We start from the raw sequence: 24,454 nt of genomic DNA on the forward strand, positions 1-24,454 counted from the left end.
TCATCATGAGTAATGTGCATGCAATTACATGTGTAGTTGAAAATCCTCAGAAGCAATAATCACACTCCTAGAAGCTATAAATGACAATCTTTTAATCACAAAATAGTTGCTCTGATACATTCATGGTATTTTGAAAAAATACATGACATACATATGGAACATAGGCTACAAGTAAAGACAGTGTAGGCCTATATTTCCAACATGAGCCAGTGAGAGTTTAAAACAATCTGAAATAGCAAATTGTCTGGGATTGGTTGGGCTCAAATGATGCAGCTGAGCTAGTCGTATATTGTCTCAAACATGCAAACCCCACTCATTTGGCACTCTGGCAAATCTTCAAACTGCTGGAAAAAAGAATTTCAAATTATTTAAACTCAGTTGGGCTCAGGTCTGGTATCCACACATTCACCAGCTATAGAAAGCCAAGAGAGGATAGAGGGGACATTATAGAGACTGCATATAAACAGTAGCAAATATGGCAGGTCACCAGCCACTTTATCAGGTCAGTACCAGTCGCTTAGATCACATATCTTGCCATTCTAATGTTTGCTCGAACAAAAAAACTAAACCACTTCACCATGTCTGCATGCTTTATATATTGAGTTGCAGCCACGTGATTCGCTGTTTGGAGGAGCAGGCTATTTGCTTTAACAAGCAGGTGTAGCTAATAAAGCGGTCAGTGGGTGTATGTGTGTGTGTGTGTGTGTGTGTGTGTGTGTATGAGCGGGGGGGCATGCATGTGTGTGTTGGGGAATCTTTCTCTATTTGTGACCAAGTGACTTTTGCCCAGTGTGTATTGTGTGTGTATATTAGTAGTTCAGTGAGTTTCTCTTGTTCCTGACAGCCTAAGTCGAGGTAGCGCGAGGTTTTCATGCTGGTCTACATGCATCTATATGTACATGTGTGTGTGTGTGTCTAGCTGGGCGACACGGCCCTGCTCCTCAGACAGCCACAGGTGAGGTACTTCATGGCTTTCATGCTGATGTGCATGAGAGGGCCCAGGTTGAAGAGCATGTGGTAGAAGGCGTGGACAGACAGGCCTCCAGTTTCATCTGCGTATTTCAGCGCTACGATGGGCGTGTACCAGGGGTTGGTCAGGTTACGGAACCGCGGGCTGCTCGCCTCAATCACATTCTTGGTGCACTGGATAGAGTGGGAGGAAGGACAGAAAAGACATCAGGGACAAAAGTGTTCATCATTGTCTCTGCATCAGCCATGCAGACAGACAAGACACAATCAAGCGGGCTCTGGGACAAATCATGATTGAACTCAACAATTCCAATTCAACTGAGGAATTGGAATTGGAATTTGATAAAACCTACAGGAAACAGAATTGGAATTGAATTGGAATTGAATTTAATTTAGTGAAATTCTGTGAGATCCCATGTTTTTTTGTTTTATCTTACCACATATCTGAGATTACACACAGTGTTGTATATCATCAATGTTAAAGGAACCTTTCAGGTGGTATTTGCTGCATAACATAATCGTAATGCATACATTATGACTGAATGTATTTGATTTAACTGTCTTTTATTTGATTCATCATGTTTGATTTATAATGTTTAGCAAGTCAAGACAATCTCTCTTAGAAGTGGAATTTCATGGAATTTAATGGAATTCAATTCTGTTTCCTTAGAGCTGGGTGACATTCCAATTCCAATTCCAATTCCAATTTCAACTCCAGGAATTGAATTGGAATTTACCATGCATTCTCAATTCAATTCATGAATGGCCCCAACCCTGCATTCAAGTTGAGTCACAGACTGCCTGTGTACTTACTCTGGCGATGTCATCGGGCGTTTGTCCCAGAGTCTCAAAGATGTCGACGGAGGAAGGAAGGTAGACGTCCTTGAAGTAACGCACTGTGTCGGGGTCGGCTCCAGGATACTCCTTCTGTCTCACGTCCTGAATCATCTTAGCCTCAAACTCTGTATGCACCGGGCCCGGCTCGATCATAGAAAAACTGAGGAGAGAGATGCACAGGAGACTGAGGAGGTCGGGAGAAAGAACTATACTGTACAACGAGGGGGTGAAACTGTGAGCCAAATGAGGATTATCGATTAATCTATTGATTATTTTTTTGATTAATTGATTAATCATTTAGTGTATAAAATGTCAAAAATAATGACAAATGCCCATCACAAGTTACCAGATCCCAAAGCAATTCTTCAAATGTCTTACTTAGTCTGACCAGCAGCCAAAAAACCCCAAGTATTCATTTTATGAGATGAAACCAAGCAAATGTTTGGTATTTTTACTGATAAAGGACTAAAACATTTAATGGATTATCATAATTTTAATAAATTCATTTTCTGTTGCTTTACTAATCAAATAATCGATTAATCGCTTCAGCTGTAGTCATAAGGGAAAGATAAGAAGACTGGAAATTAGCACGAGATGATATATGGAAAGAAGAAGTATAGCAAAGGTAAAATGGAAAAATGGGGAGGATCAGTTAGTTACTGAGGATAAAAGCAGGTGGCAGGGGATCAAGGCTCGTTGTAAAATGTCAGACAGCTGCATCTCTGTTATTTGGACTGATCTAAGAAAAAGTAATGGAAACAGCTGCAATGTTACTCACGTGACGTTAAACTTCAAGAGCTGCACAGCCAGACTCTCACAGAAGCCCTCCATGGCAAACTTAGAAGCCGCATACACATCATTAAACACCACACCTAGAGGAACATGGCTGCATTTAAATTTCACTCAAACAATACATATAGTACAATAGATACATCCTTCTCTTTCATCATTTTGTGTATCCTTTTTTATGGTGATATAGTACTACTAAATTATTAGTCTTCCCTTACTTTATTCACTTAATCCACCCACTCTTCCATCTATTCATCCATACCTCCATCCATCCATCATCCACTCACCCCAGCCTCCTCCCTCCCTTCATTCCCCCCTTCACCCCTCTGTCCCCCCTTACCTTGCAGTCCCATCACACTGCTGACCACTATGATGTGTCCTCCTTTCCTCTTCTTCATATCAGGCATGACCTCCTTGATCATGCGGATCACCCCGAAGAAATTGGTCTCGAACACTTTCTTCATCTCGTCTATGGGGATGCTCTCCAGCGGGCCCACCAGGCCAATCCCTGCATTGTTGACTGGTTAGGAGCAGAAGACAAAGAAAGAAATGGTGAGAGAGAGAGAAAGTGTATTCAACATCAGTTGTAGAAAGTGTAGCAATGTATAACCTATATGAAAGCATGGTGCGATATCTTAATGAAATATTTGTGATTACTTACTGAGGACGTCCACGTGTCGATCTTTGATGCCATCGATACACTGTTTGACGGACTCGTCACTGCAGACGTCCAGCACAGCCAGAGAGAGAGTCTTCCCGTACGTGTCGCCTGCTGCCTCCACCAGCTTATCTTTACGTTTCAGATCACGCATGGTGGCTATGACTGCAGGTAGGTGGGAGGGGAGGGAAATGAGACAGGTGGAGATGAGAGAGATCATTTAAGTTCTATGGATTGTGTTATCTATGTTGATTTGTGTTGTGATTTGCTTTGGCAACACTGCTGTCTCTCTGCCTGTAAAGACAGGCTGAGGTGAGCTGGCAGAAAAAAAGAAAAAAAGAAGATATGCCTAGCCATGTTATGCAGTCCTGATGTTGCTTCATTACCATACTTAGTTGAATAAAGCTTTATGAATCAAAGCCTCTGAGTTCAGAAATATTGAAGAATTTAGATAATTAAATACATTTTAATACGCATCTGTATTCTAAAAACACTCTTTATGCAGGCAGAATATAAAACCACAAGGAACTATCAGTAACAATTGTGCCAAATAAGTTTTGCATCATATTTGTTTTATACTCGTTCAATTAGAAAAGACAGAAGATATCAGAAGTAGTTGAGATGGAAAACACCTACACACACACACACACACACACACACACACACACACACACACACACACACACACACACACACACACAAACAAACCAAATCAAAGTGGCCATTAGTGCATGACCGTGGTTATACTGGGCAGCTTCCAGGTGTGAGTGTGTGAATGGATGTAACACTCCCACTGCAAGTACAATACTACGCCTCCAGGCTGTTGCTGTAAATAGACATGTGCTTAGGCAACCTGCCCGGCTACAGTAAATGAGGTTTAAAAAAAGACAATATCACCATCTGTAGTGTCAAACAGAGTTCACTGGCTCACCAGATACACACATGCGCACATACATCATGTTATATTGAGTAGATCTGCGTGTTTACAATGCCAGTATGCATTGTGTTACAAAGAGTGTCCGTGTGCATACATGCATGTGTGTGTGTGGTGTTTGGGTGAGAATTTCCCTCCTGAATTATGATGTGTTTGTGTACATTCTGTGTTGTAGGAGGAACGGGAAGAAAGTGTAAGAGATCAGGGAGAGTTGGGTGGAAGAGGGCAATGGGGGCAAGAACAAATTCAAATTTAAATTCAAATAATATTTATGGGGAAAACACACACACACACACACACACACACACACACACACAAACATAGGATGTGTTAACATACATCCCTTTCCTGACTCCCTTTATGGGTGGTGTTTCCAAAAATTCACGGTGGCTCAAATAACAATAATAACAAAGTGGGATAGCTTATGCTACAGATAGTCAGCACACTAAAGATAATACCTTAAGTAGCCTTAACATAGACATTCTGTGGTCAAAAATAGTCCAGCTACAACAATCAGTTTACCTATATATTAGCGTTAGCGTCTTCCATAGTGCTCACGCCACCTGACTCCTCCAGAAATAGCCGTCGCCAGCTAACCCTCTGACCAGCCTGCCACCCAAAATGGAGCTCTGTCAGTTGGCCAGTGATTAGCCTAAGCAGGGCTGCTGGGGCTTTAGCTATTGTCTAATGTTATACATATAGTGACGGTGATCCTAAGAGTGACTAAAGGTTAAGTTGGGATCAGAGACATAACCATGTGTAGGGCAGCTTGGCGGCCTAGTGAGCAGGGAGACCATCCTTCAACTGTTAGGCCCGGGTTCAAGCCCCTGTGAAAGCAAAGCATCTGCCCTGCTGAAGTGTCCTTAAGCAAGACACTGAATCCCTGCCGGCTCTGGTGACACTGTTCTGTAGCGGATCCTGACCTCTGACCTCTCTGTGCAGGGAGGAAAGGGAATCTAGCATTTCCTCTTCAGGGATCAATAGAGTATCACATAATAAACACACTGGTAGTTCCTCTGTTTATCATTTTCCTGTAATTATAGCATAATTTGACAGCTCTACTACTCAGTGATTTGTATTACTTCTTCTCAGTTGTTACTGAATTGAATTACTTCTCTACTTCCTTTAAACTGGTTCAATATTTTGAATTTGGTTGAATATTTTTAATATTTTAACCACCAAGCACCATGTCAGTCAGCTTCATCTGATCATCACTCTGTGCTCTCCCTCTCTTTCACACACAGACACACACAAAGCAAGAGAAAGGAGCCGTAATCTACGTAATCATGTGGACTATACTGTATAATACTCTTATGCACATCCAAGTCATGTAAGCATCTTATGTGTAAACAACAGTAACAATTGAGGATCAAGACTGTAGCTGGACTGATGACTGTAGCTTTTAAGCTTCGTAACCTCACCACCATGCTGGGTAAATTTAATGTGAACTGACATTGACCTTAAATGTAGTAACTTTGTAAATGGTTGACACCTGGATAGAGGGAGAAAGAGAAAGAGGGTAGAGGACGAGTCACATATCTACTCTCCATCATCTTTTCATCATCTGTCTATTCTGATAAAAGAATAGAAAGATTCTTTTGAGACTTTCCCCAGATGTTTCTATGGCAGAATTAAGGCTGTCTACTCTCTTTCTCGCTCTCTCTCTCTCTCTCTCTCTCTCTCACACACACACACACACACACACACACACACACCTGTTCATATTGGTGCCTATGCTGTAACTGACAGTGTGTCGTAACTGAGCTGAAGATCTGACTGTAGCTGTTAAGCTGTGCAGCATCACTAGTTGCATAAACTATGCACGTTGGGTGAATGTTGAACTGTAAATGTCCTGCATACAAATAAAGTTATAATTATGATTATATTCTCTCTATTATACTCTCTCTCTCTCTCTCTCTCTCTCACACACACACACACACACACACACACACACACACACACAGACACACACACACACACACGGAGAGAGAGAGACCATGACCACGTACCATGATAGCGCTTCTGTTCATCCTTGGCCAGCATCACGGCCATCCTCAGGCCGATACCGGAGGAGCAGCCGGTGATCAGCACCACTTTCTGTCCCGGACTCGCCATGGCTCCGCTGCCTCTATGCTGGTGCGTCTGGAAGTGAAATACCCAGCAGACAACGGTGCAAGTTGTCTGGGATGAGAGAGGTGCTTTGAGTTGAGAGCTGCCTTAAGCGGATAAGAGAGAGAGAGAGAGAGAGAGAGAGAGTGAGTCACAACGCAATAACATGGGGATTATCTGATACACGGTCGTTCCCCCGTTCCTCCTCCCAGAAGCCTGTGATCGTGATTTCCATCAGGTTACTATTGTTTATTATATATAACAGGAGGTTATTTATTTGTTTTATAACAGGAGAGTCTACTGCCCATCATGCCTAACTGTAATAATGTAATCATAAAGTCAGCCTCTACCGGAGAGGGAGAGTAATGATTTGGCGCCACCCAGTGGTCAATTGTAATACTATGAAACCTGCTTTGTCATACCTCAAAGGGGAAAATACAGTAGGCAGCCTGTTTCCCAATGTTTTGTATTGTTTGGCTGAGTCAGAGTCAGAAATTAGTCTGGTTCACACATAGGCCTAATATAAGGGATTAAATAAAAGCTACACACATACACACAGACACAATCACCAATAGCACCCCCCACCCCCCCCACCCCCACACACACACACAAACATACACAAATAGCTACTGCCAGTCATAAGTTTCAAAGATCCCACCTAAGGCAGGAGGTAGGGCCTTCGGAAGTATGCCAGGAATCTATTTTCTGTAAAAACTAGGGGGGAAAAAGTGTGTGTGTGTGTGTGTGTGTGTGTGTGTGGGTGGGGGTGGGGGTGGGGGTGGGGTGGGGTTTGGGGTTGTCTGTGCATGCATTCAATCTACTACTATTAATAATAATAATAATAATAATAATAATTATAATATTAATTATTATACACTTTATTTACATAACTTATCTTAAAGCAGAGTTTACAAAGTGCTCTACAAAAAGATATAAAACCAAGGAATAGTAAAGTAGCCTATATATAAAAGGAAAGGATAGGAATCGCAATTAAAAAAGAAAAAGAAAAAAACAAAAAAATGTAAAAAAAAAAATGTAAAAAAAAAAACAAAGCGGTTTTGACCAGTTCTGAGAATGGTAGATTCTTTTTAATTTCACTACTAATGGTTTGTGTAATACCATAACTGTCCTCAATTTAAGTATTTGTCAGTAAATACACCAACTAAGGACAGACAGGACAGTTTTAAATTGATAATCAACAAATCATGACTTTCTTGTCTCCCTCAGTAACTTCTCATCACAAAGAGTAAATATTATATGTGGTGTGCCTCAAGGCTCAGTTTTGGGCCCCTTACTGTTTAGTCTGTACATGTTTCCTTTAGGGGCCGTCATCCACAGGTTCAATATTGGTTTCCACTGTTACGCGGATGACGCCCAACATATCTCAATTATGGCAGATGACCTTACTAACATCTCAGACATCTCTGTATGGATGACAAATAACTTGAACTTGAACCAAGATAAAACTGAGGTTTTAGCAGTTGGTGTGAAGGGCCAGAGAGAAGCTGATGTCACAACTGCATGAACACAAAATGTCAAATCTCACGCCAAGAACTTGGGTGTTATCATTGACTGCGATCTAAACTTTGAGCCACACATAAGGTGCTCTGAGCACACTGTATTACATTTATGACAAAATGTGCTATATAAATGTGCTTTGATTTGATTTGATTAGACAATTGTTGCTGGCCCTAGCTCATCTGCTGATACTATCCTTTTAATCTGTTCCCATTTACTTTCCATAAGCATTTCACATTTTTGTGAGTCATATTTTAGCCAGTTAAGCTTACAAACAAGGAATTTAAGCATGACCAAAGTCTTTAGACAGTAAAGAAGTGGGACAGGACAGTATTTAGGAGACAAAATTAAAAATATTAATGGTGAGAGTAAGGAGAGAGTAAGATCATTGGTTTATTAATCTGTATCTAGACAATACAGCATTACCCTACGTTCAAACTCAGGGGATTTATGCATGTGCATGTGCGTGTGTGTGTGTGCATGTACCAAGCTCTGATTCTGTCAACCTTTTTCACTCTATTAAATTCTCCTAACCATAAAGCCACTGATACCTCCCAATGTGCTGCTGGCTTCCTTTGACTTTCCACATTAGGAGTAGAGGATGATATACCCTTAAATAGAAGGCAGGGAGCATACTGTGCTTTTATAGTTGTGCCTATAGGAAGAAAATGGTGTGTGTGTGTGTGTGTGTATGTGTGTGTGTGTGTGTGTGTGTGTGTACAGAGAGCGGGGTGGGCAAAGACAGACAGGCACTGGAATTTGGAATCTGCAGCAGCATATTTTTATTAGTTGGGCAGCACCGTTGTCCTGTCCTAGCATGCTTGTGTGTGTGTGTGTGTGTGTGTGTGTGTGTGTGTTTGAGAGAGAGAGGGAGAAGTAAAGAAGAAAAGGGGGCTAAAGCCTTCATGGTTCATGTTGTATGTTGTGGTCCTATAGAATGAAGCTTTGCTGGCCTCAAGTTTACTATTAATATTGCTAATATTAAAAGGTACAAGGCACAGAGTTAAACTTCTGTGTGAAGGCATGTGTATGTGTGCATAAGAACGTGTTAGTGTGCGTGTGTGCGCGCGCGCGTGCATGCGCATACACGTGCGTGTGAGCGCGTGAGACAGAGACACCTTAAATCACAGACACAATAACGATGCTACTAATGACACGAGCAATAATTATGTTTCTCAACCACATCCCCACGAGCCCCAGGAGTCTCCGGGCGGGGAGGGGTCACCGAGGAGACGAGAGAGGGAGGAGGGGAAGAGAGAGAAAGTGAGGAAAGTTCTCTGCGGGTGAAGGAGAAAAGACCTTCGGAGATAAAGGGATTTTTTGCAGGTCTCCCCTCTTCATCCGTCCATCAAAAAAGAAGAGAAATAGCTCAATATTGCTGAATATATATCAGCGCTTAAATCACTTTTTACGTATGCACGTTCTTAATTACCAGCTGAGTGAGTGCACGTTGCGACGCACGGGCGCGAGACAGCTCTGAGACTTGATAACTATTCGCGCGCAGACCCGAAGTTGCTCTGTCGGCAGGTGTCCCGTGAAGTGCAGGGAGCGGCGAGGGAATTATTGGCCGCATTATCGACAGGTTCAAATGCAATAAGATGGATCGATGGAGTCCAGTGCGGGAGACACGGCTGCTTCTTGTGCTCATCACCGTGTTTTATACCTCGAGGGCCACACAAGCAGGTAGGCTGAAATATTTGGGATTGTTTAATTTTTTATTGCGGTTGTTGGCTCGTTCTGCTAATAGGCTATGAGAATATTTTGGTCCGCTGCTCGGACAACATTTAAAAGTTGAGGACTATGGAGTTGGAGTTGAGGACTATTCTTTCTCTCTCTCTCTCTCTCTCTCTCTCTCTCTCTCACACACACTCTCTCTCTCTCCCTCTCTCTCTCGCAACGCAACGACGTGCATCAAGTCTGTCACCAGCTCCCTCGAGGCTCTCATGAGATGATGAGGAAGCCCAGTTAAAATCCTGACATCATAAATTAATCTGTTTCTGCAAAGACATGAATTGTTGAGTACATTTGTGTGTCCAACTGATTTGTGTTAGTTGATATGAAGCTGATTTGTCTGGGACATTCACTGTTAATGAACAGACCAATAGAGAGCCTCAAAAAACCTGAGACATGACACTATTTTCCAGCTTGGTCTACAGGTATTGGAGCGAAGCGATTCCTAAGGGAAACTAGTCATTTTGCTTGTAACTTCCAGAAAAATAGGCTTTGGCCTCCATTTTGACAGATGAATTTGTCATGCCAGGTCATGTAGACCTAAACCTTATTGGAGCTGAACTGCCTCCTGGGGTAGCTGAGCTCATACTGCAGCCCAGTGCGCATTGGTTAGGAAACCTCGGCACAGGCCTATATGTCCAGACTTGTTCTGCCATACCTGCTGCATCAGTCTGTGCGCTCCTACAGCCTGGATATTTAACCTGTACAGCTGGGAAATGGGGGACAGACTGGAACCATATGAGGAGGGTGTTGTTCTCCTGTCTGATAGGCTCATTATAGAGGCTGCTGTCATTGTTGTGTATCAGGGCCGCCTGTATACATGTGTGTGTGTGTCTGATTTAGTAAGTGTCATGAAGAAGTCTTTTGTTTTATAGTCATGTTGGAAATTGAAACCATACTACAACAATTCCCAAACCAGTACACAAGATCACTTCTTCACCTCTTCTTAGCATATCTGGCTGAAATAGTATGTGTCTACAAAGCTGAGTGTTTTAATTAGCTTGGAGTACCAGATTTGTCTGGTTTACGCATCAAGACAATCCAGATGGATCAGACCATTCTCAGTCACATGAAAGTACTAAATTGACTTTCAAATACTTTCCTGTGACTGTTTAAGCATTGTCCTCCTGCATTGTCACCCATCTGGAACTTAAGTGGGCTAAAACAAACTATAAAACTGACTTCACCTTGCAGTTAAAACAGACGTCTCTTGAGCCAAAGGGCCTATGTTTTGCAGCCCACACATCATTCATCAGGATGACTTCAATGTACTGGTCGTTTGCCCCAATAAATGTGTCAAAGTCAAAGTGCCTTGGTGTTCTTCAGTGCTGAATCAGTTTTAGCCAAAGAACACTGATTCAGCATAACACCCAGAGAATCACACCTTCCTTGAGCGTTTATTATAAAAGTATTTGCCAAGACTGATTCTGACCCAGGTCTGTCAGAAGACTTGGCATGGACTCCACCATGTTGCCTCCACCTGCTCCGTCTGAGAAGATGCTGAGGAAGCCGAAAGGTATTTCTGTTATGCCCCATGAGCCTTTAAAGCCTGTATTAACTATCTGGCTGAAGATAAAAACCGGCCCTCTGGCTAGTTATTCTAGTGCAGTTGATCAAATGTCAAAGAAATGTCAAAATTAATGAAGAAAAGAAAGTGAAAAGAAAGTAAAAACAAAGTGAAGACAATGTTCACAGGTTCTGAATCTTTCTTTTGCAATGTTATTTCCTCACCATATCATGCAGCAATACACATACACATACACACACAAACACACAAACACACAAACACATATTGAGTCATACCTCAGAGTCACACCCCTCACACACTCTGTCTGTGAAGGTCATTACCAAAATGACTTGTGTGACCTGTAAACCTTTAGGGTCATCTGGGGTCAAACTAGGTCAGGGGATGAACCCTGTAGCATCTCTCTCACACCTGGCAGTCAGGGAACACACACACACACACACACACACACACACACACAGTATTATGCATACTTCCATTTTGCTCTTACTTTCCAACACACACTTATACTTATTGGTCAACTTTCCCAAAACACCAGTTGTTGAACTGTGTTCACTCGGTGTCACTCTTGATCTTTTCCATTCTGTCGAACACAGTCACACACCTGGCTGTCAAGGTGTGGGATGTGAAATATGTTCATAGTCATCTGAGCCATGTGGTCAAGTTACAGTCAAGTATGTCAGTAATGGTCTGTCCTTAAGGGTCTCATTCGTTTACCAGGCTCACAGTCTGTGTATACTTCTGTACACAGAGCTGGAGCGAGGCCGTTTATTGCTTTCAAACTATTCAGTATTGATTGATTCTAAAATCATCAAAGTAAAACAAAAATGTAAGGTAGCTAAAACCTGAGTTATATGATAGTTAAAAGCTACATTCTGAACTAGTTGCATACGAGAAAGAGCTTTATGTTTGAGGCACGAATACAGAACTACAATAGTCATGATGATGTGAAGGCATGAAAGCTTCCATCTAATCAGTATAGGATAGAAATAGCCTAATTTTGGATCAATCCACATAAAGAGACCCAGCAATGGTCTCTGTGTGTGTCCTTCTGTGTTTACGAAAGAACAAAATGCGGGCGAAAGAAAATAACTGACTGAGCCTGCTGTTAATGTTTGATTTCTTGTCATGTCATACTGTGTATCTGTAGGGAAAAATGCATCCCCCAGCTTACCCAAACAGAGTGTGTGGAGCTGCTTGCTCAAATGATATATTGGGCCTTTAATTCTGGAGGTTTTGGTGCACCTCAGGTCGCAGGCCAGAGAGTGATTAGAGGGTGCGGACCAACAGCTAGAGCAGAGAAGGGTCTAGAGGGGATCCTTCAAACTGACAACTAGAGCATGACTGTGTCCAAAGGGGTTCCTTCTAAACCAACAGAACATTGTCTAAAGGGGATTTTAGGTCAGAGCGGACTGGAGTGTCCAAAGGCGGTCCTCAGGACAGACAAACAGAGCAGAAATGAGTCTAAAGGAGATCCTCAGGACCCCGACCCCAGCAATTAAGACAGAAGAGATATAATGAGCTCCAAAAGTATGCGGATATTGGTGCAATTCGATGCTTTGGCTCTGTGCTGCTATCACTTTGAATTTCAAAGAACCTTCTGGTTTGTTAAAATAAAAGAAATCAGAATAGAGAAGCCAGTGTGGCTCTTAAAACGTTATTTTACCAGTGCTGAGCATTTCATGTGACCTTAAAGGTTCTTTACAGCACTATAAAGGGCTTATTTAGGGTCATTTGATTAGGTGCTGTAGAGAACCTTTCTAAAAAGGTTTTTTATAGCACTAAAAGGGTTCTGCTATGGTAAAAGCCTAAAGATCCATTCTCTGGTTCTGTGTAGAACTATTTTTGGTAAGAGCATAGCTAAGAGCAGAATCTATTCTACAGCTGAATGGGGATTTTAAGAGATTGGGAACATTTGGCTGGAAAGACCAGCCAAATGTCCCCATCTCTTTGTATTTCAGTGTGTCTGACAAGAAGATACCCAGTAAACGGATGGTGTTTATAGTTCACTTGCTTGTAGAGCTCATTGCAAATTGAGATTTTATTGCTGAGATTTGACAATAACTTAATTTAATATCACTATTACATGTATGTACATATAGACTCTGAAATATTAGGTCCATGTACAACAAGTGCTTTATATTTTACTTATGGTTGGAAATAATCTCAGATTAAAGCTCACTTTCTGTGCTCCAAAATCAACGTCATTGTACGACTCAACGTCCAAAAACAATAAAGCACTGAACCACATCAGGCAGTGTGTTGCTGTCCGAGAAGTGTTGGAGCTCTTTGTATGACAAATATTGTCCTAGTCTTTGATCTGTGTTTGGGAGGGAGAGTGGCTTTGCTGGAATGAATGTATCTGAAATCTTCCATCGTTCGGTTGGATCAGGAGGAGAGGAGGATGGTGAGGGGTTGAGACTTGAGATGAGCCGTGATTTCAACATGTAGAGTGCCACAAATTCATAGAAGCACACACTGTAGTGAGCGCATGTCTGTCTGTCTGCTGGCTTCCTACCTCTCTCTTTTGCTGATTTGTAAGGATTCTTCTTAGTAAATGCGTGTGTGTGTGTGTGTGTATGCATGCGCTTGTGGGGGTGTGTGTGTGTGTCAGACAGCAGGAGAGCCTATCCAGTATGTTTCTTTGATCAGAGCCAGCTGAGCTGAGAGGAAAGAAAACATATGGTCTGGGCCCTCCATCCTATTCTTCCTTCTTTACTCTTTCCCTTTCTCTTTGTTTCAGCCCTTTCTTTTGCTTTTCATCTTCATCTTTTTATCTTTAGTCTGGTTTAGTGTCTGAGAAGAGCCATTGCTGATGTTTGAGAGATAAGCAACAGAAGTTAGAGAAAAGCAACAGAAAGAGAGAGTTAGCAGGAGAAAGAGTGAATGAGGTGAAGGATTGTAATGACAGGCTCCTGAGGCAAAACCTTCGTGGGGGATTTGTAGCCTGTTGTGTGTGTGTGTTTGTGGTGAGTGTGTGTGTGTGTATGTGTGTCTGCGTGTGTGTGTTTTGGTGCGGAGGTGTAGGAGGCTGTAATGGGAACTCAAGCTAAACATTAGTTCTTGTTTCTCCAAAAGGCATGTTATTGCATTCTTCACCATTACTGAGATAATTACAGACTAATCACAAACACAGACATGCAACCACACATGTATGCACAAAAGCACCTACCCAAACACATACACACACACACACACACACATCTGGCTTCCAGAAAACCCGCACTCTTCAGAACATGGTGCCCTGTGTGCATGTGTCAGTGGGTCTTTTGTCTCTGTGTCTCTGTTTCACTGGTCCATTTACTTTGTGTGTGTTGCATGTACTGTATGAGAAACCTTTAATGGGTGAGGATTTATGATGAAAGACAGCGGTCACACACACAGACAGAGGTTCTCCACTTTAACTCCCTGACCTCGTTTTTCTGTCAGGGGACTTTTTTTCAACAGATCTGTTTAGTGCCTCCTGCATTGGAGTGAACCAGACAGGAGATTCTGTGTGTGTGTGTGTGTGTGTGTGTGTGTGTGTGTGTGTGTGTGTGTGTGTGTGTGTGTGTGTGTGTGTGTGTGTGTGTACATTTACATACTGTAATTTCATATGGCCATACTGTAACTTCTCTCCAGTATTCTGTCTGTTTTCACATCACACACACACCCCTCTCTCTCCCCTCTCTCTCTCTCTCTCTCTCTCTCTCTCTCTCTCTCTCTATCTATCTATCTATATCTGTTATCTATATATCTTCCTTACCTCTGTCTCTCTCTCTCTACCCCTGTCTCTCTTGCTCTGTGCATTTTTTCTCAATGTGCATTCTTATAGTGTCTCTCTCTGCTGAAGCTACAGTAGCTCTGCTCTCTTATGGCTCACATTAGACATACTGTGCATATGTGTGCGTCTTGATCATGGTGCCCCTTCCACTGCAGATCAGAGCCTCAGGATAATAACAGCCAGCAATGGGACACTGATGGAGACCAGGTGAACATCCCCTAGTGTATGTGTATGTGTGTGTGTGTATGTGCACACGGGTACAGTATGTGGGTTTTGCTGTGTGTGTGTGTGTGTGTGCATGCACATACTCATACGTCAACAACATATGGAAACCTTGCCTGATGTGCTTAAGTGCATATAAGAACAAAATTTCCAAGTCTCATCTTGTCCTCTCCTGCAGTCAGTGCTGCCTATCATTTCTTGGTATGTTTGGCTGTGAAAATCCTCTGTTTTCACCCACTGCTGAGGAGTGTCAGGATCAGTGCCAACTGAACCTGAACTAACCATGGCTCTAACATGAATCCACACCAGGAGCTAGAACACTTCTGTCCTGAAGTCCATTTTCTACAAGAGCTGAGCAAAATAAAAATATTCATGTGACAAAGGTCAACCAGTGAGAACGTCACCATTTGACGAGAAGAAGAAGAAGACGAGAAGAGCCTGTCAGCTACCAGTATGCTAAAACTAATGCTGTATGTATGTTGTATCTCTGCAGTGCCACTGGAGCTGCAGTGAGCACTCAGGAAACAAATTGTCGCTGTCTAGTGAAAACCTCGTATCTCCAAAATGTGAACTTTTCAGGAACTAAGTCGGCTTGGCCACCATGCATTTTTGAGTTTATCTTTTAAAAGGTTTTATCAGCCCAAGAATAATAAAATTTTCTCAACCTTTAGAAGAGCATGTAATCCTTCCATTGAAGTTAAAACATGAAAATCACCAACACCAACAACGAGTTACAGGCTTTTCACAGGGCAACAGCGAAATTTTGGTCACATCAGTCAACAGTCAGTGAGTAGGCGCCATATTGCTGGAAGTCTGATAGCACAGTAGCTGTATCAGTTTATAAAATATGATACCCTGCTCATGAATGGCAGAACTACAAATTGAGAATGCTGAAAGACCTGCAGGCAAACAAACAGACACACAGATGGACAAACAGATGGACAAACAGAAAAAAGTGGGCAACACACACATCTGGGGCTCAGACTCAGACATTATGCCAACCGCTTGAGTGCACAATACATGCACGTGTGTGTGTGCACGTGTGTGTGTGCGCTGAAAGGTGCAAGGCAGATGGAGGGTTTACGTAAGCCCCAGAAAAACGTGTGAAAAGGAGCCACACCAGTAGAGGCATGCCCTCCACTCTCCTACCTTCTACTATTTCTTCTATTTTTCTCTCTACACCCCTTTCTCTCCCTTTTCATGTTCAATATGTTACACATTTGTTTCTTCCTCCATCTTGCCTCTCCCCCTCTCTTCTCCACTTCCACCCTCCTCCTTTATATCCCATCTTTTTCTGCTTACTCTCTCTCACAGAGCACTGTGACCATTGTGTTCAGAGGAATGTGTATGTGAAAGAGATTGTGTGTGCGTGTGTGTGTGTGTACATGCGCATGTGTTATGCATTTTGCTTAAAATACAGTTTTTCATACATTTATTTTAATTCAAAAAGTTTGCGGTCTCTCTGTGTGTGTGTGTGTGTGTATGGGGGGGGCGGGGGGGCCTGTGTCCGACAGTGTGTGTGTTTTGGTAGGTTGAGTCATTATCAGAACACATGTAATCTTTATTGTCTTATTGTTGTGTGGCACAGACTGTTGTATGTGGGTGCCAAGACGGGCGTTCTCATGTGATTAAACCGAGCTCCCGCAACAAATATGTGTTTTGGTGAGAGAGAGAAGGGGGGGGGGGTAGAGAGAGAGACAGAGAGAGAGAGAGAGAGGGGAGGGAGATAGAGAGAGAGACAGAGAGAGAGTACATGGTCTGACTGATAAAGTATTTCATTAGTTTGTTTACAAGGCTAGTTAATTATAAGGCAAAATATACCCACATATCTTAGAGTTAACATCACACACATGCACACACACACACACGCGCACACACACACACACACACACATTACCACCTTTTATATATACAGTATGTTTCTCAGTCAAGAATGCCCCTGGCTGATTAGTGGAGTGCTGTTACTCTCAGATCTGTCTTTGCAAATGGACTGCTTTTGAAAGTTTCATAATTGCAACAGCAAAGGCCTTTGGGTAAAAACCTTGCCCCTGACGCGCACATTTTCAAAGTGACATCTGGCAAAATCTCTTCACCGCAGATCATTTAACTTTTCTTTCAGGACTTCACAATGTTAGAAATGAAAAGACTTTGTCCCTCCTCACACTATTCCTTGTCTATCTGCAGCCACTCCCATCGATGTCCTGAAAGTACTGGACCTGTCGGAGGACATGGAGGGCGTGTCGCTGGAGGCGGGACTTTGCACCAGTAGAGAGGGTCATGAGGAGACGGACCTCTCCTTTAAGATCGACAAGAAGATTCAACTGAGCGCGCCCACCAAGCAGCTCTTCCCTGGTAAAACATCAGTGTTTTAATGTTACATCGGTGTGTGCTTGTTGTGAGTGCATGAGTGTGTTAATGAGTGAGTGAGTGAGTGTGCATGTGTGAGTGCATGTGTGTGTGGAGAGTGTGTGTCCTAACGTGTGTGTGTGTGTGTGTGTTTATCCTGTCCAGATTCCCCCTTCCCAGTGGATTTCTCAGTGATGACAACAGTCAGAGCTCGTAAAGGCTCCCAGGTCTTCCTCCTCTCCCTCTATGACTCACAGGTACACAAAACACACACTGGCACAACACAACAAAACACAGATACACCAGGATGAGCCTACAGCACAATGAATGTTCGATTTATTCAACTGCTCTATGCTTGTTGTCACTCGGCCTGTACCCTCTTTTCACCGTGTTAGTAACCTTTAAAGTATGTCAAGTTTTCATTACAACGAAAGGGATCCCTCTTTAATCAGATAAGTCAACCCAATTATCCACCTTACTGAGCAAGACACTGAATCTCTACTAGCTCCAGGAATGCTGTGTTGTACATTGGCTGACCCTGCACTATGAGGGGGACAAGCAAAAAGAGATTTTCCCTTCTGGGATCAAAGTATCACATCACAAAAATCTGGACATATTTTGCTAAAAAGTTACACCTATGTTTTCAACTTTTCTACTTAAAATGTCGGTAGTACCTTAAAGATTGTTGATGTGGGTTAGAGGGTACTTTTATGTTATCTTTGAGAACCAATATACATATATTTTTAATATTCCATTTAATATTCAGTTCATATTTGGGATATTCAAATATTCCGGATATGAGTTGGCGCAGGTAAATGGCATATCCTTCTACAATAACCAGGATAAGCCGATATGAAAAACCTGATTATGCTATCAGCGATATGCTGATCTGGCATGTGAACATCATATCCTGTTTATTGTTGGGTTTGGCGAATAGTGCAAGTGCTGTTTCCATGGAGTCACGGGCATCAAAATAACGCACAACTCGTGAACATAGCATGAAAACTAGAGAACGTTCGACTATCTCTGCGTATACAGGTGTATGAAAAAAATGGTTACTGACCGCTCCATGTAATATCCTGACTGAGACCTCAGCCAAGATAAGGCTCCTTTTTGGAATATTAATATAGGCACTCACTGTAGAATAGACCACTATCTACCCTACTGTCTTCATCCCTCCATGAGCATTTCTATTTCCTCTCCCTCTTTCCCTCCATCCTCCACCTCTCTCTGTCCCTCAGGGAACCCAGCAGCTGGGCCTGGAGGTGGGCCGTTCTCCGGTCTTCCTGTATGAGGACCAGGAGGGTCAGCCCCCTCCCGAACTCTACCCCACCTTCAGGAAGATCAACCTGGCTGATGGCAAGTAGGTAACCACACACACACACCCTTGTGCTGTTATACTTTGCCTAACCTTAACTCTTCCCCTGACCTTATCCATCATTTTAACGCTAACCCTAAGCCTAACCTCCAACCCCAAAAATCAAACTGTTCCTCCACAAGATAATAAAAACATACTCACACACAAGGAATGGTTGGAAAAAAGTTGTCTTCTTCTCTCTTCCCTGCCAGGTGGCACAGAGTGGCCTACAGTGTGGAGGGCCAGTCAGTGACTCTGTACCTGGATTGTGTCAAGCTGGACACCCTGGACCTGCCCAGGGGTCACAACCCCCAGGTCAGCACCGACGGGGTCACCGTGTTCGGCACCCGCCTGCTGGACGAGGATGTGTTTGAGGTAGGATTGTGTGTGTGTGTCTGTATCTCAATACAGTCCCATATGTCCCATATTTAAGAAAAACTAAAATCAGTAAATACTTTACTTCCCCACCATCTGCCTTGTTAAATGTGAACAAATTAGCTTGTCAAGAGGAAGAACAACTGAGACAAAACAGAAATAATGAAAACACAGAGACGTAAGTCCTTTCTAAAGAGTGTATTGTGAGGTAAGTGTCTCTGCCTGTTGCTGCTTGTTTGATTTATCTATCAAAGGGAGACAATGAAAAATACTGTACATAAGGTCTTCGCTCCATACATTGCCCTCCAGTGGTTGTGTGGATGTACTGCACACTTCCCCACGGCTCTGCAGTGACATTGAAACAAAGTTGGTGTGAGGATTTAAATGTATGTTCAGTGTGGACGCTTGCTAGATGCCTCCTGGTCCTGCATTCTTAGAGCAAGACTGAAATAACTGGACAAGCAGATGACACATAATATGAATATTTATTCTCTCAGCTCATCAACTGTAAATAGAGGAATTACCACAATCCTGCTTAAGCCCAAGAAATCCTGCAAAATCTCTAAGAAATATACTTATAGACATGGAAAAATCCTCTCCAAATCTTTGTAGCCTTTTATAAGTTCTGTTTTTGTTGCGTCATCAAACCAGGCTTCTTTTCCTCAGCAACACGGGGTCATTTTGATAGATCTGAACTGTGAACTTTGACCTTGGTGGTCAGTGTGGTTTCAGGTGGTCCATCTGTTAAACTGAACCACACGTAGTTGGTGTTTGGCCCGGACTCCCTGCCATGTGTGTTTGCGTGTGTGTAATGTCTGTGTACATGTGTAAAATAGAGAGAGGAAGAGAGAGAGAGAGAGAGAGAGAGAGAGAGAGACAGAGAGAGAAAAAGAGAGAGAGAGAGAGGGAGAGAGTCTGTCTGTGGAGTTAATGTGCTGGCGCCGTTTGGGACCAAAGCTCTGGAGACGATTAACTGAATAGGAACGATAAAAACAGCCTGTTAAGTCACTTTGATCTGACTTAAATGAACACACGCACACACACACACACACACACACACACAAAGATTCAAAGATGAAGACATTGGAGACAGATGGATATGACATGTCATTCACAAAGGACAAGTGTACATACAGTGAGGACACAGAATAAGGACATCCACAGTGTAATGCAACACATTCATACACAATGCACGCTTTGATGTCATCTCGTATGGTTTCACTAATGTATACTTACAGATGTGTTCAGTATTGATCTATGTGTGTGTGTGTGTGTGTGTGTGTGTGTGTGTGTGTGTCTGTGCGTGATGCAGGGAGACATCCAGCAGCTGCTGATCATTGCTGACCCCAGAGCAGCAGAGACTTATTGTCAGGACTACATCCCAGACTGCCACGCTGCTTTGCCATACGACAGCATATTAACAGAACCTGAGGAAGTAAGTCCCACTCTAACAGCCAATCACAGAGGGCAGAGACAGTTGAACCACCTAGAGAGGAAACGGATCCTGTTCAGAAAGCATGTCAACCACCTGGATGACGTCACTCCGCCTACCTGGCCTATCCCACAGCGTAACACACACTGTGAGGCATTTCTGGTGTCGAGTGTTGTAAATCCAGTCTGTCACTTAATAAAAAAAGCCCTCAAGGTTCCATTTGTGACAGCAAAAAATATTACAAGGATTTATGAGGTGGTTAAGAAGGCAGATATAATGAAACGATGAAGTGTTAAATTATTGTCAGTCACACATGTACACTAACATATCCTCTGGCTAACACATAAATTAAAATTCTCCTGTGAGGTGTGGTCTCACAAAGTCATTTTCAGTCTGGAGTGGTCGCGAGCTATTTAGCTCAACACCATTTGGCTGCTGTTGTAAATATTTGCATCCTCCTCAGACCGAGTGCCGTCTCTCTGTCTTTCTCTCTCTCTCTCTCTCTCTCTCTCTCTCTCTCTCTCACATACACACAAACACACACCACCAGCAGCAGCTAAAGAAGCGTCACTCAGGCACCTCCAGCTGTTCATTTCCTTGCTGTCTTGAATGATGCATCCAGCCAACTGTAAAATGTTATAAATTATAAAAAGTTACTTTAGTGTCCACCGAGTACTTTATCTCTCTCTCTCTCTCTCTCTCTCTCTCTCTCTCTCTCTCTCTCTCTCTCTCTGCATCCCTTGCTCTTCCTTGTAAAACACAGTACATGATTTCATGGACCAATATAGTGTGCCAATGCTCTGTGTGCCAATGCTTCATACTAGTTTCACACCAAAACTTCTTCCGCTGCTGTTGCTGTCTGATTTATTACCTGGCTTACAACTCCAAACACTGCAGGATACCTGGCTTACTGTGCTCAGTTGTTTTATTGTAGCATAGTTAGATGTAATAGGCATGAAATAGCCATTGAAAACATGGGATAGCAGCACTCTATTCTAATGATGCTCTTATGAAGGGTTTATGCTGAAACGCTGTTGAAACCAAAATAAAAATGGTAAACTGAGTCTGTCTAGGCAAGTCTAGCTGTTTTTGATATTTTTGGAGTACCGCTATCCCATGTTTTCCATGCCTGTTTCATGATATTTTGACTTTAGTGCAGTACCCAGCCAGAAAAGGCTACGCACCTATTGCATATCTCAATATAATAGGATTCTCTTGTGTCTTTAAATTGTAGAATGTATCTTTAAAACTCTGTGCAGTTTGTTGATTATGCACATCTGGACAACTGATCCATTTTAATTTCCTAGAGTCACATTTACTTACATCACACATTGCATTCAGCATGTCTGTTTTGTTGGTCTTTTATTTTACGGTCTTCAGGTGGAGAAAGCACCGAAGAAACATGTGGTCGAAGAGTTTGAGGAGTTTGACTACAGCGACCTCTATGATGATGTCTCTGTTTCCACGGTGACTGTGGGTCCGAATGTCACTGAGTATGAGGTGAGACAATAAGAACGGTCACGTGTGTTTGGTTTTGTGTGTGTCACCGTGTTTGTGAAAGAAAACCTCTCTTTCACTCTCTATTTCTATCTCTCCACCCGTGTGTTGGACAGATTCTAGAGTATGAGGACTACGACAACGCAACAGATGACTACCAGGTGAGAGAGTACGAATACGAGGAAGAATACGAAGAGCGCTACGGACCGGCAGCGAGAGAGGGGGAGGACACTTGGAACGCACAGGTGCAAATTAATCCACATTGTCATGCACCAACAAGTTAATTTATTGCACTCTTACACAAAGGAATCCTGTGGTTCTAACAGTAGAGAACTGTGACCTGTTGTGAAAGTATTTCTGTTTTCACCCCTTATGTCTTTCTTATTCATTAATATTCCGCTCAAATATCTTGCTCTTTCCTCCTTGCCTCTACCCATCCATCTACCTTTCTCATGTTATCAGGATATACCAGAGAAAGGAGACAAAGGAGAAGCGGGACAATTGGGAGCGGTGAGGAAAACTACACACACACATGCACACACAGATACACAAACACACACACACACACAATCACACACTACTACAGAAAGTGTTATATTTCTGTTATATTTCTACAGGGCACCCTGATAGTTGGACCACATGGGCCTCCCGGACCTGAGGTTAGTGGCTTTTGTTTTATTAAATATAACTATTGAGGTAAATATCCTGTTTTACCTGTATGGAAGATGGACACAATGGCAACTGCACTGACTTTTACTATGATAATGAAAACTAGCACTTTAGCAGATTCCATCAAAATGTCAACTGGCTGTGTGTCTGTGTGTGTGTGTGTGTCCAGGGAGAGCCAGGACCTTCTGGGCCGTCAGGGCCGGTGGGACCTCGAGGAGATCCCGGGGAGCTGGTGAGGACTGTCCTCTGTTTGTGAGTGAGTGAGTCCACCTGTCACCTCTTGGCGTCTCTCCATCTGTGTGCTCCTCTGTCTGTGTGTCTCCTCTCAGGGCCCTCCAGGCCGGCCGGGCCTCAACGGAGCTGATGGGATACCGGGTCCGCCAGGAAACATCATGCTCTTACCGGTAACAAGACGATTCTTTCATGTTGCCTGAGGCCTTACAAGTCGCAGTGATGTTACTGCATCAGTCATTTGGCCCCATTAATCCTTAAAGGGCCCATAGTGCCTTGTTTTTTTTTGAGCAGCCCACCTCTCGTGGATTTGAATGTTGCAACCGACAAAACGGTTGCAACATTGTTCCACTTTGCTATTTCATGTAGGTGCATCACTTCTCCTCCACTTGCCTGCTTAACGCTGGGCCTGGTGACATCAGTTTCACACTAAGATCAATGCATAAATATAGCGAATTCAACAGGATCTATATTTGTTTGTATTTGAATGTTTTAGAAGTACACAGATCAAATCTAATATTCAAACTCTGGAGATGTAGTGAGAGACCGCGAGCATGATCCTCCATTTTACTGATCTTTTCAAAGCTGATCTTGTTGTAAAAGACTCCAGTAGCAGTGCTCTATACCGGCCACTGGGCGGGGTGTTGAGACATTTGAGTAAAGTGTGTCAGGTTCAGGTTCGTCTTTAAGCATTTTGTGTTTGAGTGCGAGTCTGCATGTGTGCGTGTTCTGCTAATCGGTGTGACTTACTGTAATGTCTTCAACAATTTCAGCATCACCTGGGCTTATATGTTAATGTGTGTGTGTGTGTGTGTGTGTGTGTGTGTGTAGTTCCAGTCAGGCAGTGATTCACAGAAAGGTCCGGTGGTATCAGCCCAGGAGGCTCAGGCCCAGGCCATCCTGCAGCAGACCAAGGTAGGAAACCTAAACGTCTCTCTGTTACAACTCAAACACACGCACACACAGAACTGAAGCAGGACGACAACCACAGTGTTTGTGACTATGATTACTACCTGTCTGCTCCCCCCCACCACCCCCCCAACCCCCCAACCCCCCTCCTCCTCCAGCTGTCTATGAAGGGACCTCCAGGACCGCTCGGCCTCAGAGGACGGCCTGGACCACTGGTGAGCTCACATCATGTTGTCATTTTGGTATTTGGTGTACAAACAGGAAGATACATACATACATACAGTATATACACACATGAAGACACACACACACACACACACACACAGACAATGGATCCTAATGCAGACTCATTTGGCCAACTGATTGCCATTGTAAACCTTTTCCCAGGGTAATCCAGGGCCTTCAGGGCTGAAGGGGACCAGTGGAGAGATGGGGCCACAGGTAAGTTGGCCGATTGCCATGGCAACACATTCAGCTGCTCATCCAGTTGTATAACACTGGATCTGAGAACACTGGATAACCATTTAACTGTTTACCTTCAGCAACGTTTCCTGTCGTTTCCCATCTGTCTCTCTGCCCCTTT

At 43.1% G+C, this 24,454-nt stretch overlaps 2 protein-coding genes across 2 annotated transcripts in view; one reads left to right on the forward strand and one right to left on the reverse strand.

Annotated features, from left to right (window-relative positions):
• Positions 1-908: 908 nt before the first annotated feature.
• LOC139647380 (retinol dehydrogenase 8-like) lies at positions 909-6,302 on the reverse strand. The gene is made up of 6 exons (XM_071523274.1): positions 6,197-6,302; positions 3,257-3,418; positions 2,936-3,115; positions 2,585-2,678; positions 1,783-1,966; positions 909-1,143 (listed from the first exon to the last, which is right to left on the reverse strand). Exons 1-6 carry the CDS (start codon positions 6,300-6,302, stop codon positions 916-918), a joined length of 954 nt encoding a protein of 317 aa, XP_071379375.1. The 3' UTR covers positions 909-915.
• Positions 6,303-11,000: 4,698 nt separating this feature from the next.
• The window catches only part of LOC139647429 (collagen alpha-1(XI) chain-like), a 30,558-nt gene continuing 17,104 nt past the window's right edge, over positions 11,001-24,454 (forward strand). The window contains 15 exon segments of the mRNA XM_071523326.1: positions 11,001-11,061; positions 17,240-17,407; positions 17,567-17,658; positions 18,643-18,764; positions 18,971-19,133; positions 20,446-20,568; positions 21,946-22,065; positions 22,179-22,307; positions 22,525-22,572; positions 22,680-22,721; positions 22,901-22,963; positions 23,061-23,135; positions 23,794-23,877; positions 24,030-24,086; positions 24,259-24,312. Of these exon segments, the coding sequence (XP_071379427.1) occupies positions 11,001-11,061; positions 17,240-17,407; positions 17,567-17,658; positions 18,643-18,764; positions 18,971-19,133; positions 20,446-20,568; positions 21,946-22,065; positions 22,179-22,307; positions 22,525-22,572; positions 22,680-22,721; positions 22,901-22,963; positions 23,061-23,135; positions 23,794-23,877; positions 24,030-24,086; positions 24,259-24,312 (1,401 nt within the window).

The sequence above is a fragment of the Centroberyx affinis genome, unplaced genomic scaffold, assembly GCF_046629955.1.
Source record: "Centroberyx affinis isolate AG114_WGS23_722 - 3 ecotype Tasmania unplaced genomic scaffold, CSIRO-AGI_Caff_v1 ptg000100l_1, whole genome shotgun sequence".
Taxonomy (NCBI): Eukaryota; Metazoa; Chordata; class Actinopteri; order Beryciformes; family Berycidae; genus Centroberyx; species Centroberyx affinis.